This window comes from Aspergillus vadensis (assembly GCF_003184925.1).
Source record: "Aspergillus vadensis CBS 113365 unplaced genomic scaffold BO88scaffold_11, whole genome shotgun sequence".
Taxonomy (NCBI): Eukaryota; Fungi; Ascomycota; class Eurotiomycetes; order Eurotiales; family Aspergillaceae; genus Aspergillus; species Aspergillus vadensis.
The window spans coordinates 178,691-194,896 of NW_020292049.1; the positions used below are offsets into that span (position 1 = coordinate 178,691).

Consider the following 16,206-nt stretch of genomic DNA (forward strand, 5'->3'; position numbering starts at 1 on the left):
AAGATTTCAGAATGGCCCTGGGAAATCGGGGGGCCTACTTATACCCCCAGCGTCTCTTGAAAACTTTGTATACCTGAGTTCAGCATTACAACGGAGCGAAGTATAAGGACTATTATAGAAAATATCTTGGTGGTCTACCATGGGCCTAATAGGGCTGACCTCCAGGAACGGACTATTAATATCTCTTCCGCTAACAATAAGGTTCTTGGATATAGTACATAGGGCTAGCCAATAGTATGACCCAATGGCTAGGCCCCTGCTTGACGAACTCGGTCTGCCTGGCTCTTGCCTAAAAATAGTGATGAGAAAAGTGTAGGGGTAATTCTGGGGTAAGCCCGGGGTAATCTGGGGTTACAGATCCGGACTTATCATCGGCTAACAATTCCACTTCGTCCCAATTCTAGCCTTCTTCCTAGTGTGTTTCGTCCCGGTTCTGGCCGAAGATGTGCTTCCGTTAGATGTCAAACTGTCCCTCTTGCGTTTGTCCACTTTCGAGGTCCCCCGCCTTTTGCGTTGTTCCTCCTTGATCTTTAGTCTTCGCTGTACCTCCTCTGAGATATCCTCGGTCTCCACTGATACAGGTGAGAAACGCCTTATGTCTTCATCGGCTCCTGGAATAAATTCGTCGATACGTTTTCGTTTGCTAGAGTGGACAGCTAGAGACCTTGCAGTCAGGGGGTCTTGGTTTTCCGCTGCTGCTGCCCCTCCGTCTTCTTCCGGGTCATACATGTGGTCGGCATGACGTTTGAGTTGCTCTTTTTTTAGCTCCTTTCGACTTCTTGACGTCGACATGGATTCAGACGAACGAGCGTCCGATTCTGGAGTTGCCGTGTTGAGTTCTATAAGGGTGGTCATTTTTCTCTGTACCATGCTGTGGTATTGTATTATACCCGTCAGAGGAAGCGGGTAAGCTTAGAAAAAAACTCACTTGGCACCTGCCAGATTGGTTAACCACAGCACGGACAGACGTAGGCAAGAAGGAGGTAGCTACGACCTACCACACGTTTCTTAAGTATATCAAACTGAGCAATCAATCTCTTAGTTTTATCAACCATGTTGGATACCAGTTGGAATTCCTCTCCGTCTGAGTGGACTTGACTCTTCAACTGGTGCAATATCTCTAGATGCGACGACAGCATAATATCATGTTGTTTAGAAATCTGATAGTAATGATAAACAGTGTAAGCCATCTACAGTGTTCATGAATATGAGAAGCATAATATCGCCGTTCAGGACAAGGCAAATGGTGATCATGATACATGCAGAGTGTCTATAGTAGGTACGCCAGTCACGGGAATTGGTTCACCCACCTCAGGCCACGAATGCTGGAATAGCTTGGTTTCTGGGGCCTTTCCACTACCCCCGTTGGATGATCTCTCATCTTGTTGCTCCATTTTGGAAAATTGAGTGGATTTATGGCCAGCTAATGGCATTGCTGCAGAGTTTGTCCCAAGAGGTGAGGTTGAAATAGAGCCGGAGTGTTACTGTTTTTGGGGCGGTGGTGCCAAAGGGGAAATTTCCCCGCCCGCGTTGTGGTGGCTGGCTTTTCCTTTCCTAATCTCTTTCTCCCTTGCATATTTTAACAGTGGGGACACAGGAAAAACATTATGAGGGAATATGGAACTGAGTTCCAGCTGATGCTTCAATGAAGGCTTTCGGTATTTCGCAATGTTGCTGCGATCGGATGCTGAATGGGAGTTGGCTTCAGATCACGTGATCGCGAGATACATAGCACCGAGAAGGTACATGCAACCATCTTTTCTCTCGTTGCAAGGTCACTCCTCTTCTGGTATCATAATGCTCTCAATTCTAGATCTCCCGTCCATCACTAATATCTACATTGTGGCCAACATCAGCTAAATTCATGATTTCATGGCAAAACTAAGCTTCGGAGAGGAGTCCGGGGGAACTCCGATGGTTCGGCTCGGACCCCCGCAATCCCCCCTCAATCTCACTTTCTGTTTCCAGTTTCCACTGCTTTTTTCCTGCCTCTTTTTGATTTCTCACTTCCCCCGGAGACTTTCCTCCCTCCCCCCCGGCCGATGCTTCCTGCATGTCTCTCCACCCTTGAGATCTGGGGTCGGCTTGTCTCGCTCAGTCCCTCCGTTTCCCCATTCCTACTCCCGCGGAAAAAGATCCAGCCTCATCTACCGTTCATGTCTCAACAGCAGAGTCCACCAGAAATACCTGAGTCATTGGATCCATGGCCACAGGCCTGGCAGCATCTGGGGACAGTGCACTGTCCCCAGACGCCCTGATAAATTCTGGGCGTCGCCTCTCTGATACCGATGATTCGATCCCCGCAAAACGCCCAAGAAGGGCGTCGGACTCCCCAGTCAAGGCCTCCAATGGACAACGTCAGAAGATCACGCGCGCCTGTGATCACTGCAAAGAGAAGAAGACGCGCTGTACGGGAACACTTCCATGTGTCAGGTGCATGCGACTGGATTTGTCCTGCCAGTATAATGCCGCTTACTCCCGGGGTTTGCCCCCAGACCCCCTCCCCGCACCGCCTTCAGTGACGGACGGTCACACATATAGTCCCGGTGCCAAGAGAAAGTCCCAAATAGACGGGGCTCTGGGACGTCGACGCTCGTCATCTGCGCGACAGTCTCCTAGAGTACCTGCCGGTTCGCCTCAGCAGCCTCCATGTCGAAACGAGGTCTCTCAGCGCAACTCCCCTGACCCAGCGGTGACCGACTTCGAAGGCAATTATCTAGGGCCTGCCTCGGGAGTCTCCTTTCTCAATCGAGTTTGGCGTCGCCTACATCAGGATGAAGGGCATGCAATTCCCGATAGCCTAGAGAATGAGTCCTCCCCCAGGAACACCTCGGTGTTCATGTTTGGTGATAAGCCATACTCCGACTACCGCCAGGTGACTTTTTCACTTCCCCCGTTTGATAAAGCACGAGAGCTGGTGAACATCTACTTCGACTTCTCAATGGTGACATATCGCTTTCTTCATCGGGGAATCGTAGAGGAGTGGCTCTGCCAGGTGTATTTGAACAATGTCTCCTCTGCAAACCCTCCAACGGGTCCCATGGTAGTGCGGACAGCCATCATCCTTATGATTTTTGCTGTTGGCACGCTCTACGAGGAGCAGAAACCGGACTGTCCAGCTGATGGGTGGTGTGGAAGGTAAGCTATTCAGTATCATCCCTCTTGATCTATTGTACTGAGTCATCTCAGCGAGCAGTGGTATGCTGCGTCCAAATACATGACCTCCATGGAGTCGGGCCCACCTCGACTAGAGACCGTCCAGGCTAGGCTAGGTCAGTGCCTTTACTTGCTGTCTACCTCTAGAGCGAATGAATGCTGGTATTCATTCGGTACCGCCCTCCAGCTCGTAACGGCGCTGGGCCTGCATCGAAAATTCCCAGGCAGGCTACCCAAGGGCGGGAACACCTACATGGAGCGAGAGCTCCGCAAGCGCATCCTCTGGAGCGCATATATGTTGGACAGATATCTCAGCGTGATGTTTGGTAGACCACGGTTGTTACACGATGAAGACATCGACCAAGACCTTCCGGATGAGATCAATGACGAAGACATGCTCCAGGAAGACCCCGAAAGACGCACAGGGTCCGCTGATTGCATGATGATTGCATCCATCCTACATTTCAAGTTCGTCTCACCCCCCTGTGTACATGCCGATACTGACGACACAGGCTTGGTCGCATCCTGGGCGACATCTCTCGTCAGCTCTACACAGTGAATCCATCGTCTCGTTGTCCCCCACTCGAGACGGCTGCCCGGCTCACGTCCAAATTGGAGGAATGGAAAGCGACAGCCCCGCCGATCTTCAACGGAGTGCGCGCAACCAGCCTCATTCCTCCTCTTTGTAGGCAAAGCCAGGTATTACAACTGGCGTACTCGCACGCGGTCATCCATGCGACCAGATCGTTCCTGCTCAACGACATTTCGGATTTGAGACGTAAGCCGCCAGCTCCTCACCCCGTAGCGTCCAACCTAGTACGCAAATGTGTGGAAGCCGCTCAAGAGGTCATGGAATTGGTAGATGGCCTGGCCAAACAGAGCATTCTGATCCATTCGTTCTGGTTCACGCACTACGTATGCTTCTGCGCGATCACAGTGGTGTATATCTATATTATCCAACAACACCGCGACACATACCCAAGGACTTCATCCCCGGGCACCGGAGACGTCTCTCTGAGCTCTCTCTTCAGATTAGCCGAGACCTGCCAACAACACTTGGCAGAGGCTACACGTAAGAACTGTCCCAGTCGTCGCTACAGCATTATCCTAGAAGAGCTACGAAAGGAGGTTCACCAACAGATTGGGCCGGACGCCGACTGCTTCGTCGATTTATCTGAGCAACAACGGCCTAAGACCACCACGCGTCGGGATGAACTGCCAATGGAAGCGCAGCAGATTGGCCTCAACAACCTCTACTCCCCTGTTTCACTGGACAACTCGATGGCGTATTCCAGTAACTTACAACCGGCGGCAGATTTGGCCGCACAACCATTCGGACCTGATAGTGATGCTGGCTTCATTGAAAATTTGGAAGGATCAGTGTGGTGGACAGAGTTAGACTCCTGGGTGAGTGTCCTTTCAAGTACTTTGTTGTCAATATTTACCCCTCGTAACTTATTTCCTTTGCTTCAGGCATTTACCAATCTTCCTGGTGACCCTTTAACATTCGGGTTGTAATATATGATTAGAATATTAGCATTAGATCTAACAGCCATTCTATATTATACTGCTATTTCAAATTGATCCTCCGTTTTTCAGCTCTTCGGCAATGATGTAGAAAAATAGGTTTGTGTTCCAAGATGAAAGATGAGATAATTATTTTCAATATTATCTGATAACTTTAACTTGTCATGACAGCAACCGAGATTCGGGTTTCCCCCCGCATCGGACCTGGCCGAAAGTAAATTTCAGCGCCAACCGTGGGCAGTGAGTGATATTCAACTCACCATGTAGATAGTTTCGAAATTTTGCTGTCCAATATCGATCCTACAATCGTGCTAATATGCAAATTCATTGACGACAAAATGACTAACTCGTCATGCTCCATTGCTAGGGCTTCTCTCATTGGCGAAGGAGACTAAGCTCCGATCTCGCCATCGCCTGTGCCGCTTGCGACAGCCGTCTTCAGCGGCCCTGGCCGCCCTGTTATTCCTTCTTTTCGAACGTACTCATGCATCACGACATTTCCATGACCTAATATAGCGCAACATAGAACAGACTATCATCGTTTCGCTTGCGAAAAATCCTGGCACAACAAAATGGCGTGTTCTTGCGGATCATACATAACCTCGGCGAGCTGCCGTCCCTTTCTTCTATTCTCGCCTTGAAGTTTTTTTTCCGGACATCCCACGAATAATTTCAGTCTTAATCTCAGTTCACTATGGCTGACGCTGAGAATGGAAGCGGCGGCAAAGTACCACTCAAACGAGTGTGGTACCGCACCTCTCTCTTCAATGCCTGCGTGATTGGTGCTGTTGGCTTCCTCGCCCCCGGGCTATGGAACGCCATGAACTCGCTGGGAGCCGGAGGCGAAGAGAAACCCTTTCTGGTGAATGCCGCCAACGCACTGGTTTTCGGGCTCATGGGCATTTTCTGCATCTTCGGCGCGCCCATCGCCAACCGGATCGGACTGAAATGGGCGCTTCTCCTCGGCGCCGCCGGCTACCCCGTCTACGCAGCCGGTCTCTACACCAATAACCGGTTCGGCAACGTCTGGCTAGTTCTGGTGGGCGCCGTCGCATGCGGCATTTCGGCCGGTCTCTTCTGGGCCAGTGAAGGCGCCATCGCAATCGGATACCCTGAGCCATCGAAACGAGCCCGATACCTCAACATCTGGGTCTGGTGGCGCACCCTCGGACCCATAATCGGGAACTCGATTGTCCTAGCCCTCAACATTAAGAACAAAGACAAAGGAAGCGTGGGCTACTCCACCTACATTGTCTTCATCGTCCTACAATGTCTCGCTGTCCCCGTCGCTTTACTCCTCACTCCGCCCAACAAAGTCCAACGCGCCGATGGCTCCCCGGTCATCCTTCGGGTCGAGGACTCGTGGAAAGCGGAATTCCAAGCCCTCTGGAAAACTTGCCAAAACCGCACTGTCATCCTTCTACTCCCTGTCTTCTGGGCCGTCTACTTCAATGAGTACTCGAGTAACTTCGAGACGTACTACTTCGGGGTCCGGGCCCGTGCGCTCATCGCCTTCCTCTCCGACTGGGTCACGATCCTTGCTTCGCAAATAATTTCTCACTGGCTCGATTGGAAGCGTGTCGACGCTAAGAAACGTCTCACATACGGCTGGTATTGGGTCATCATTGTGCATGTGACGGCGTGGATTCTTGGCTGGGTCGTGCAGGAGCAATATACATCAGCCCATAAAAAGAACCCTGATTTGGGGACGATGGATTACACTAGTCCGGGGTTCACCAAGGGCGCTTTTGTCCTCTTCATGTGGACCTTCGCACAGCAGACGGGCCAGAATTGGTTGTATTATTTGGTGGGAAGTATGACCGATAATATCGCCGAGCTGACCAGGTTGACGGGTGTGTTGCGCGGTCAGGAGAGCTTTGGTGAGGCGATTTCTTATGGGTTAAATACGAGGGATTGGTATGGTGGACGGGTGCCGATGGCTGTGAATACTATTCTGCTGGGTAAGTTGGATCGATGTCTGAAGAAGAGGCTGAATACTGACTACCTTTGTTAGGGTTGTGTGTTATTCCGACATGGATAGTTGTGAAGAATCATGACATGGAATCCACAGGCGAAAGGGAGTTGGAGGTGGATCGACGCCCAGTTGTGGATGAGAAGGGGGTGGTTGATTTGGAGGTGAAGGAAACGGGAGTTCATTGATCTATTAATAGCAGATCAGATTAGATGAGCAGAATGTCCTCGATTATACTATACACTATAATATTTAATTTACCTGACAGTGTACTTTAGTCCACTGAGGATAGTAGATCGGAGGAAAGGTCGGCTAACGGCCGGGCCAAGTAACGGACCCTACTCCGCGTTGGTGGTTCAATCCTATCTATCCCTCAGGGGCCGAAGCCGATCCTTCCTCCGCTGGCTTACGTCCTGTTCTCCACAGTGTCTGTCACACATAGATGATGGATGGACCCTGAACCTCCTATTCACTAGTATCGCCATGCTATGCAATTCTTGCCGGTCCATCTACCGGCCTGTTTTACTTACGAACGGCAAACCCGCAGGGTCGATCACAATTTCCCTAAATCGACGAACAATGAGAAAGGTCGGCTAATCGACCGGCCAATGGACCGAGCATGAATAGTATATTTAAAGCAATCCCGACCACGAACCCCTACAGGAAAATGTCACAGAAGCAGAGGGAAGCATTGCATCTCAACCGAAATTCCAAGGATGAAATTGACACTACCGGTGGCATTCTGCTCGCTGGCGGCAGCATTCGATGTTCCCAGTCATGGACCATCTCAAGTCTCCCATCGTGACACATCCTCATTCATCCATCCAGGCCTCCTTCAAACAGCCTCTGATTTCTCACGCATCGCCTCCAAAGTATCCAGCAACACCGAGCCCTGGATAACAGGCTGGTACAAACTGACCAACAGCTCCAACATCAACCTAGACTATACGCCCTCCCCAAAGACAATCGTCTATCGCGGCGCAGATGGCACCCACACCGAGAACTATCCCTCCCTATACAGAGACATAGCGGCTGCCTACGCGATGGCCATCTACTGGAAAGTGACCGGCAACACGAGCTACGCCGACGTCGTCGTGAACATCCTCGACGAATGGAGCTCCACCCTGACCGAGATCTCCGGCACAACAGACATGTACCTTGCCGCAGGCATATACGGGTACGAATTCGCCAACGTCGCCGAGATCATGCGCACGTATTCCGCATGGCCGAGTGCTAATTTGACCCGCTTTGCGGACATGATGGTCGACGTCTTCTATCCCCTCAATCATGATTTCCTGCAGAATCACCATGGCGCTGCTGTTGATCATTACTGGGCGAATTGGGATTTGTGCAATATTGCCTCCGTCTTGTCCATTGGCGTGTTGACTGATAATCAAACTATGTTCGATGAGGGATTGACTTATTTCAAGTCTGGTGAGGGAAATGGCCAAATTGAAAATGCCATCTGGAAACTGTATGAGGTGGATGGCGAATCCCTGGGTCAGGGTCAAGAGGCAGGGCGTGATCAGGGCCACTCGATGTTGGATTTTGCTCTCCTAGGGCCGATTGCCCTGACGGCTTATAATCAGGGGACTGATCTGTTTGAGTATTTGGATAATCGCATTCTGGCTGGGTGAGTTGCCTTTTCCACACACACACACACACACACACACACACTCCCTCTCTCTCCTATACTTTGTTTATCTACTTCTTCCCCTATCCTTCCTCTCTGTATGGAACACATCATGCTTACACTAAGATGACTTTAGTGCGGAATACGTCGCCAAATACAACCTTGGCAACGACGTTCCCTACACGACATACAACAACAGCGACGACGTCAACCAGACGGTTATAAGCAATTCCAGTCGCGGAGATGTCAGACCCATCTGGGAGTTGCTGTATAACCATTATGGTGTACTCAAGGGACTGAATGTTACTTACACAAAGGAATATCGCGATATGGTCGTTGAGGATGGCGATGGAGCAGAGGGCGGTGGTGGCGATTATGGAACTACGAGTGGTGGGTATGATCAGTTGGGATGGGGGACGCTGTTGTATACGCTTGAGTAAGATGGAAATCTACTGCTGCTAGAAGTTCTTCACCTCCTTATGCCCAGAAAATGCTTCATGTGTGGATTTTCGGAGCTCAGCATAATGTAACATTCTAGAGGCAGTAATTTGACATGTGAAAGTCGAGATTATCATCAGTCGACTACTAGTACTGATGTTTTGTCATAGTTGTGGTTGGGGTAGCTGGGCCAGAAACTTGCGGCCTACATGAGATCATGTAGTATGAACTGAAAGCGCTAGCTGCACTACAACCACGCATGGCCTTGAGTATCTACAATTTAAGGGGTCGCTACGAGGACGTAATAACCACAAGCCCTGTCACCAGGTTTATCATCGCACTAAGGAACTTATTAGAAAATATGCAGAGGAAGTGTATATGCTCACTAAGCTGCCCACACTAATGGTATCTATTACTTTTCAGATGTATTGAGGCTATACAACCTCCCAGAAGACGCTGAGAGGCTATATATACGTATGTGTATATGCAAAATGACCAACCAGGGTCTTGGCTCTGCCACCCTCCAGGCTAGCTGACTCCTCACTCCCGTTTCATATCCTTCATCGCCTCCTCTACCAACCAGCAACTCACGTCCTGTGCATCTTGGCCCACGCGCCAACTGCCCAGCACCACGCCTTGCTTTTCCAGAAGTTCTTGGGCGCGTTCCCAGCGACGTCGCCATAGTTCCTCTCGTTTGTTAGGCAAAGGAGCTGCTGGGACCGCCGTTGAGTTCGGAGTGCTACTGTCAACGCCGGTGCTGGACCTGCTTGCTGAGGAGCTTGGCTGGGCCGGTCGGAGAATGTTCGATGGGGTTGGAGACCAGTTCAAACGGTCGGAGGCGTATTGTAGCGCTGCTGTAGCTGCTGTGGCTGCAGATGCGGGGTATGATTGTTTCGGGGGAAGGGGAGGGGGTGTTCGGCGGTTTGTAGTTTGCTGTGATGAGATAGAACCCGGGGTTGAAGTTCCTGTGTTGGTTCTGCGTGGCGGAGGAGGTGGCGGTGCTTGCTTTGAGCGTGCCGGCCTCGTGCCAGTCCCGTTGTCGTTGGGGATATCTTGTATGCTAGGCTTAGGACGTATGGGCAGTGTGCTCGCTACATTATTCACAGGCGTATTATTTTCGGTATCAATCATGTTGTCGGATGAAATATCGGGCTTAGTGGAAGAGCGGCGTGGGGGTAGTGGTGGCACAGGTTTTCGTTTGGCTGTTTCTTGAAGTGAAGGCTGATCGTCTTTGCCCATGTCTGGATTCGTCGAAACTGAGCGCAACGCGGAGGGCTTGGAAGGTTTCGCGGGTGGTCCGCGCCCGGTGGAGGGCTTCTTCACATCAGCCAAAGACATCTTCTGTTCCACCTCATCGCTCAGATCAATCAAGTCGGCGTTGTCTAGGCTCACGGCATCCGCGGACGGATCGGCCGTTTCCACGGGCCGCCGAGGTGGTAATGCCGGACGTTTAGACACGGCATCAGAAGTATCCACAAGTTGCGGGCTGCTGCGGCTCCGGTTCAAATCATGTTCCAAGTGGTCCACTGACTTCTCAAAGAATTTCTGTCGATCGGTGGTGGTAACGTCGCGAATGAAGATTCCCAGAATCCGTCCCGGGTTTGCTAAAACGATGTCGGTATATACCTCCAAATCCGCTTCACCGCTATCTCCGACGAGAATGAACTTGCGGGTAGGAAAGTCTCTCAAAATCTGCTCCAAAGAGCCCCTCTTCCTTTCCGCCGTAGGCTCGAATATACCCTGAAGCATACCACTGTACTGTTTCAAGTGGAAAGAACCCGGGGGCAGGCCGGCGAGCTTGAAGTAGCGTTCCAGAAGTGGATACAGTTGCCATGGGGCATTAGAGACATAGTGCAGGTCGACTCCCATCTTCGCCAGCTTGCCATACCAGTCCGTAACACCGTCGACCGTCAACTCGTTCAATTCACGGACGAAGGTGTTGCGAAACATCTCTTTGGCCCCGCTAGCAATAGCAGAATGTTTTACCGTGTCGTCGATATCGCTGATTAAGCTAACGCCCGTGGGCTCGATGACCTTGACTTCCTTCACAGCCGACAGATCCTCGGAGGCTAGCACACGGGCGTGAGTCGGGATAAAAGGTAGCGACGCTCGTAGGCGAAAGTGACCGGACTCATCGGTCATCACGCTCCTCGACTGGCTTTTGTCGTTGTTGAAGAAGAAGACAGTGACGGGAATTCCTGTTACCGGGTTCGTCAAGAAAGGGCGTAATCGCTCCAGAAGGTGCGCATTGGCGACGGAGAGTTCATCCTTGCTCAGCGGTGCCGTTGCTGCCCTCTGGAGAGGGCGGCCGGGAGTATTTTGGGCATCACGGTTTTCTGCGCTGTCTTTCCATACGGGATCAGCCTCCTTTTCAGCCTGCTTAATGATCGATTGTGCCTGCGAATTGACCAGCTCTTCGTCCCCCTTCTCAGTCCTAGAGTCATTTGTGTTATGTTCATCACCATCATTCGTGCTGTTCATAGGAGCTGGCACTCCGCTGAGCTTTCTGGCAAGAGCGACCATCAGACGATGTTTCCGAGTCATCGGCCCGCGATGAGGTGCGTATACCCAGCCACGCACATCGACTGCAACGATCGCATTCTGGTCTTCCAGTTCATCCCATATCGGCATGCCTGTGCCAAAGCCATCGGACTCGCCCCGATATTCCTCAAGGGTTGCATTTGATCCTCGACGGCGGCTATAGTATGAATCCACGTGCTCATGTTTCACCAATCGCCTCGCATAGCTTGGGAATATCACCATCTCTTCAAATTCGGATCGTGCAATCTCAACGTCGGGAAATGCGCCCGGGGTATCACGATAGTCGTCATAGTCGCTCTGGCCACTGATCTGGGCCGACCATTGCGCAGCATAGGTTTGGCGCAGCTCATTGGCAGCCTTCAGGTAGTCAAAGACCTTCTTGCGGCGCGTTCCCCGCTCCCGACCATCATTAGAGCCCCATGATGACGAGGATGAAGGCTCGTACTGTGACATTGGCGTGAGGCCTGAATTTTTGTTGCTCCCCGCTCGCAAAGCCCCGGTGCTTTGCGCCAGCCTCCTATGTACAATACCACCCGTCGGAGAAGCTGTCCGACCAGCCAAGCGGTTCCCCTTTTTGTTCAGGTAACCAAGGATACCCTTCCGACCAGAATCCCGTTTGTTGCGTGCGAGTCTCGCCTGCCGCTTCACCAAGGCCCGGTATAGCCCCGCCTGTGCTCGATGTCGAAGAGCGGGGATTGTTTCGTGACGCAGACTCCAGAGACGGGACTGTGCACGGGTAGGGGCGTGTGGACCGAACAGGAAGCGAAGAAAATGGCGAAAGAGTTTGCCTGTTCGCGAATGGCGAGCTGCAGGGAAGCGGAGGGGCGGAGGAGGAAGGGGTGGCCTGATGGGGGCCCGGGGGGAGCGCCAGCGAAAGCGAGGGAGTTGTTGAGGCGCCACGGTAATTAGATATGTTCAGGAAGATATGTGGAAGATGATGGTGGTATGTGAGTGAAAGATAGAATGGACGATGAGAGGGGGAGAAGTGAGGTGTTGTGGGCTGTTCCTGAATGACTTCATTTCGTAGGAATCCCTCCACTCCGGGCAAGGCTAGTGCACGTGATCTGGTGCAGCTATACCTAAGACATGTTATTATTATTATTATTATAGGTATGCCCTATAACTCTCTCAACACTAGCGAAAAGTAGCATTCACACTTACGAAGTTGCCCAATTGGTAATATCTTCTCTATTTCATTGGGGTCTCTGCCACCACCCAATACTTAATAAAGCATCTGCAGGTCACAGCTAGCTAAAACTTCCGATTCTGATGATCTCTGCAGAGGGACAATGCGGCCAGTCTGAGCTCGGCCCGATCACTGACAGCTAACAGTACAGAGTAGTTTAGTGAGGAAACTAGCAGCTAGTAGCTAGCCTGCTAGTTAAATAGTATTATCTTTGTCCACCTAGATAGACTAGACCCTGACATCCCCCCCGCATCTGGACTCAACTAAACACCCACTACTGCAATTGACTACAACATACAGCATGTCAACAATATCATCATCAATGTACCAGGTCGTAGCAGATCTCGACAAGCAAGTCCATCCACCCAGTCAATCCGATCTAATTTAACCTCCCCAACAGCTTCCCCTACCCCACCACCACCGATGCCGACAACCCCATCCTGCATAATTACCACGCCTTCCGGATCACCGGCATCCCCCAAACCCTAGGCTACATCCCCAACGAGCTAATAACCACCTTCCCCTGGCCATCAGACACATGGACCATTAACACCACCCCCACCAACAAAACAATGACCCTCCTCACACCTCCCACCGCAACCGCCTCCACCCGCACCGCCATCCTCCTCCCCACCCTCCAGCAACTTGCCTCCCACGGCATCCTCCGCGGCTGGCGTAACGAGACCTTCCCCCTCTATGGGCCAGACGGGACCATCATCCTGGAAATAGAACGCGCCGCAAGCGCCCTCTTCGGCATAGTAACCTACGGCGTGCAAATGCTCTGCTACACCGACGACGAAGTCTCCAGCACGCCGCACCTCTGGATCGCCAAACGCTCCTCCCTTAAACAGACCTACCCCGGCATGTTAGACACCACTGCCGCGGGGGGGCTAAGTACGAGGTTGCCACCGAGGGAGGCCATCATGCGGGAGGCGAGCGAGGAGGCGGGAATCCCAGAAGAGTTGATGCGGAGGGAGATGAGGTTTGTGGATCGGATTTCGTATTTTCATGTTAAGAAGGAGAACGTTGGCGGGATAGGGATGGTGGAGCTGTTGCAGCCCGAAGTGGAGTATTTGTATGAGTTGAGGCTGGGGAAGGAGGTGGTTCCAAGTCCGGCAGATAGTGAAGTGGAGGATTTTAGGCTGTGGGGGGTACAGGAGGTGAAGAAGGCGCTAGGGGAGGGGAGGTTTAAACCGAATAGTGCGGTGGTGGTGGTGGATTTCTTGCTCAGGCGGGGGTTCTTAGATGGTAGTAACGACGATGGGGAGAGAATTCGGCGGAGGTTGCATAGGGGGTTGGATTTACCGGTGGTAGATCATGAGGAAGAGTATAGTAGTGTTCCAATATAGAAGATATGATTATGTATGCATTTTGAATCCATTAAGGCCGAAATCTATGTATAGAATGAAGTTCCCAACCATCTATCTACTTTAGGATGCACCGTATAAACCCGAAAAACGAAACCGAGAATTAAACACACATAAAGCCATCAGGCAATCAAGTAACATGCTCCTTCTCCTCCTCCTTGGGTATCCTCACCGACGTAACCGTAACCAGTGCTGCCAGCAACTGACACGCTAGTGCGAACCACCAGATAGCACGCAGTCCAGTAAGCCCGACACTCCCATCAGCCTGCTTATCAACCCGCGTGCCAATCGCATCCGCCACACTGGTGATAATCGCCGACGACAGGTTCTGGTTCGTAACCAGCAGACTCCCCGCACTGCCCTGGTACGAGCGCGCCACATTACTGGTGATGAAGATGGAAGCGGCTGCGAAAGCCAAATCGGGGCCAAAGGTAACAAGCGCCACACCAGGAAGAGAAAGTTCCCAGTACGTAGTGGTAGGGCTCTGGGGAAGAAAGAATGCCGGTCCGAGCGTAAAGGCGAACATGGAGATAGTGTAGATGTAGTGGCCCGGGACGAGATGCAAGGTGCGGCTGACCACCCAGGTGGCGATAACGCCAAAAATGGCGTTTGGGAGGTGATATAGTGCCACATCGATGGGACTGGCGTGCTGGATGCGCAGCCAGAACTGGATGGCGTAGAATTGCCAGGCGCCGAAGAAGGACCCGAAGCCCAGGAAGTAGGCGATCATGAGCGGAGTGAAGCCCTTGGTATTCCAGAGGCGGTTGGGGATCAGAGGGCGTGGTACGTAGCGCTCCACGATGAAGAGACCGATGAGCAGGACGATGCCTACTGCTGTAAGCACGCAGGTGTATACGGACCAGTCGGTGACGCCACCCTGGGTCAGTCCGAAGAGTAAGCAGACACAGCCGCCAACGGCGAAGGCGGCGCCGAGGTAGTCGAACTGGCGCAGCGAGGGCACCTCACCTCCGGCGGAGTCTGCCATGGGGCGCAGCGGGGGGATGGAGAAGTAAGCGCCGACAGCACAGATGGCGGTGATGATGGCGTTGCAACCGAAGATCCACGGAAGGTTTTGATAGAGGAGACCGCCTTCAATGGCGCCCAGGGAGAAGCCGAACGGGGCGCAGGCGGCCATGGCGGAGAAGACACGGTTCTTGCGAATGCCTGGCTTGTAAACGCGGCCGAGAATGCTCATGCTACCGGAGACCAGGACGCCGATGGCCAGGCCCTGCATGGCGCGCACCACGAAGAAGAGCACATAACGGGAGGGGTGGACAGAGAAGGCGCCAATGATGTTCCAGACGCTGAGCCAGAGGAAGGCCCCGACCATAAGGGCTTTGGGAGGCGTCAGGTCCGTCAACGAGCCGGATACCACGACGGACAACCCATTGGCGACGTTGAATGAGCCCACAAGCCAGGGTAGCTCGGTGTTGGTGATGCCGAGGGCTTGGCGGAACTGGAGCTGCGGAGCGAGAACATCTCCGAGTAGGAAAGAAAACAACATCAGACCTGCGGAGCAGACCGCGATCAACACGATCTCGGCACCGAAACTGCTAATTTCTGGAGGACGACCCTGGGTGGGCTTAGGGGGTGGGGAGCCGGCCTCGTCGGGGAAGTCTCTGCCCTGAGCTGCGACCATAGAAGGCCGGCGGTAGCTGAGGTGCTGGCCATCGGTAGGATCTGCATCGCCGCGACTGTGTCGTGCGACAGGCAACTCATAATTTTCGTCTTCACTGTCCTCTCGGGCACGTGCAATAACCTGGGGGAATTTCTTGAGCGTGTCGTCGTGGCCGGCGAGGTGGGCGTACAAAGGATCCGGGGTTTGAGCTCCGGTCGCGGGGGTGGAGGCGAATTTACTACTACTGGCCTGGTCGGTCAGTGAGAGAGAGGATCGCCGAGACATCGGAGCCGAGTCCAGGCTGGTCTGCGTCAGTTCAACAGTGGTCTTGTTCTTGTCGTTGTTCGGACTCGGGGATCGGGGGGCATCATCCCGAGTCGGGTAGGGCTGGTCGGACGGCATCCTCTGTAGAGGCACAACCACCGGGGAGAAAAGGGAACGATTTAGCACAAGGATTACTGCACTTCAGGGTCCCGACCCGCCTGCGGTCTGGCGATTGTTTTTAAGGGATTTCGGGATCAGGTCTCCGTCACCGCTGAAGCAAAGTGGACCGGGCCAGCGGAGTATCAGGGCGATTCTTTTGCTTTTTGGCTCTGGAGATTTATAAGGCGCTGAAAAAATGGGCAGCAATGAGCCGTCATCCATCGTTGTGAACTCGGCCTCCAGCCAGTCCCAGGCCGTTTGATAAACCGGGCCGTGGCCACACAGTGACGCTAGCGATAAGATTTTGCACCGCTAACAGCAATGGTGGGCTGGAATCCCTTGCGG

At 52.6% G+C, this 16,206-nt stretch overlaps 7 protein-coding genes across 7 annotated transcripts; 4 read left to right on the plus strand and 3 right to left on the minus strand.

Annotated features, from left to right (window-relative positions):
- Positions 1-152: 152 nt before the first annotated feature.
- BO88DRAFT_487876 (uncharacterized protein) lies at positions 153-1,646 on the minus strand. Its single transcript, XM_025712577.1, has 4 exons — positions 1,311-1,646; positions 999-1,160; positions 929-935; positions 153-839 (listed from the first exon to the last, which is right to left on the minus strand). The coding sequence occupies exons 1-4, from the start codon at positions 1,431-1,433 to the stop codon at positions 376-378; spliced, it is 756 nt and encodes a 251-aa protein (XP_025562871.1). The 5' UTR covers positions 1,434-1,646; the 3' UTR covers positions 153-375.
- A 358-nt stretch (positions 1,647-2,004) lies between these two features.
- BO88DRAFT_487877 (Zn(II)2Cys6 transcription factor) lies at positions 2,005-4,727 on the plus strand. The gene is made up of 4 exons (XM_025712578.1): positions 2,005-3,138; positions 3,190-3,624; positions 3,669-4,563; positions 4,630-4,727. The coding sequence occupies exons 1-4, from the start codon at positions 2,204-2,206 to the stop codon at positions 4,672-4,674; spliced, it is 2,310 nt and encodes a 769-aa protein (XP_025562872.1). The 5' UTR covers positions 2,005-2,203; the 3' UTR covers positions 4,675-4,727.
- A 273-nt stretch (positions 4,728-5,000) lies between these two features.
- BO88DRAFT_388243 (DUF895 domain membrane protein) lies at positions 5,001-6,857 on the plus strand. Its single transcript, XM_025704855.1, has 2 exons — positions 5,001-6,644; positions 6,698-6,857. Exons 1-2 carry the CDS (start codon positions 5,378-5,380, stop codon positions 6,841-6,843), a joined length of 1,413 nt encoding a protein of 470 aa, XP_025562873.1. The 5' UTR covers positions 5,001-5,377; the 3' UTR covers positions 6,844-6,857.
- Positions 6,858-7,371: 514 nt separating this feature from the next.
- On the plus strand, positions 7,372-8,728 carry BO88DRAFT_487879 (putative GPI anchored protein; the record flags this gene model as incomplete). Its single annotated transcript, XM_025712579.1, has 2 exons — positions 7,372-8,288; positions 8,425-8,728. The coding sequence occupies 2 exons, from the start codon at positions 7,372-7,374 to the stop codon at positions 8,726-8,728; spliced, it is 1,221 nt and encodes a 406-aa protein (XP_025562874.1).
- A 378-nt stretch (positions 8,729-9,106) lies between these two features.
- Positions 9,107-12,899, minus strand: BO88DRAFT_487880 (actin cytoskeleton organization protein App1; the record flags this gene model as incomplete). Its single annotated transcript, XM_025712580.1, has 2 exons — positions 9,107-11,993; positions 12,864-12,899. The coding sequence occupies 2 exons, from the start codon at positions 12,897-12,899 to the stop codon at positions 9,267-9,269; spliced, it is 2,763 nt and encodes a 920-aa protein (XP_025562875.1). The 3' UTR covers positions 9,107-9,266.
- A 126-nt stretch (positions 12,900-13,025) lies between these two features.
- Positions 13,026-13,802, plus strand: BO88DRAFT_487881 (uncharacterized protein; the record flags this gene model as incomplete). Its single annotated transcript, XM_025712581.1, has 1 exon — positions 13,026-13,802. One exon carries the CDS (start codon positions 13,026-13,028, stop codon positions 13,800-13,802), a length of 777 nt encoding a protein of 258 aa, XP_025562876.1.
- Positions 13,803-13,818: 16 nt separating this feature from the next.
- BO88DRAFT_404793 (efflux pump antibiotic resistance protein) lies at positions 13,819-15,958 on the minus strand. Its single transcript, XM_025706714.1, has one exon. The coding sequence runs from the start codon at positions 15,838-15,840 to the stop codon at positions 13,951-13,953; it is 1,890 nt and encodes a 629-aa protein (XP_025562877.1). The 5' UTR covers positions 15,841-15,958; the 3' UTR covers positions 13,819-13,950.
- Positions 15,959-16,206: the final 248 nt, after the last annotated feature.

Coding starts and splice junctions, on each gene's coding strand:
- BO88DRAFT_487877 (XM_025712578.1), top strand. CDS start 2,204: ATGGCCACAGGCCTGGCAGCATCTGGGGACAGTGCACTGTCCCCAGAC. Junction 3,139..3,189: donor GCTGATGGGTGGTGTGGAAG/GTAAGCTATTCA, acceptor GAGTCATCTCAG/CGAGCAGTGGTATGCTGCGT. Junction 3,625..3,668: donor GCATCCATCCTACATTTCAA/GTTCGTCTCACC, acceptor CTGACGACACAG/GCTTGGTCGCATCCTGGGCG.
- BO88DRAFT_487876 (XM_025712577.1), bottom strand. CDS start 1,433: ATGCCATTAGCTGGCCATAAATCCACTCAATTTTCCAAAATGGAGCAA. Junction 1,161..1,310: donor TCCAGCATTCGTGGCCTGAG/GTGGGTGAACCA, acceptor CATTACTATCAG/ATTTCTAAACAACATGATAT.
- BO88DRAFT_388243 (XM_025704855.1), top strand. CDS start 5,378: ATGGCTGACGCTGAGAATGGAAGCGGCGGCAAAGTACCACTCAAACGA. Junction 6,645..6,697: donor TGTGAATACTATTCTGCTGG/GTAAGTTGGATC, acceptor TACCTTTGTTAG/GGTTGTGTGTTATTCCGACA.
- BO88DRAFT_404793 (XM_025706714.1), bottom strand. CDS start 15,840: ATGCCGTCCGACCAGCCCTACCCGACTCGGGATGATGCCCCCCGATCC.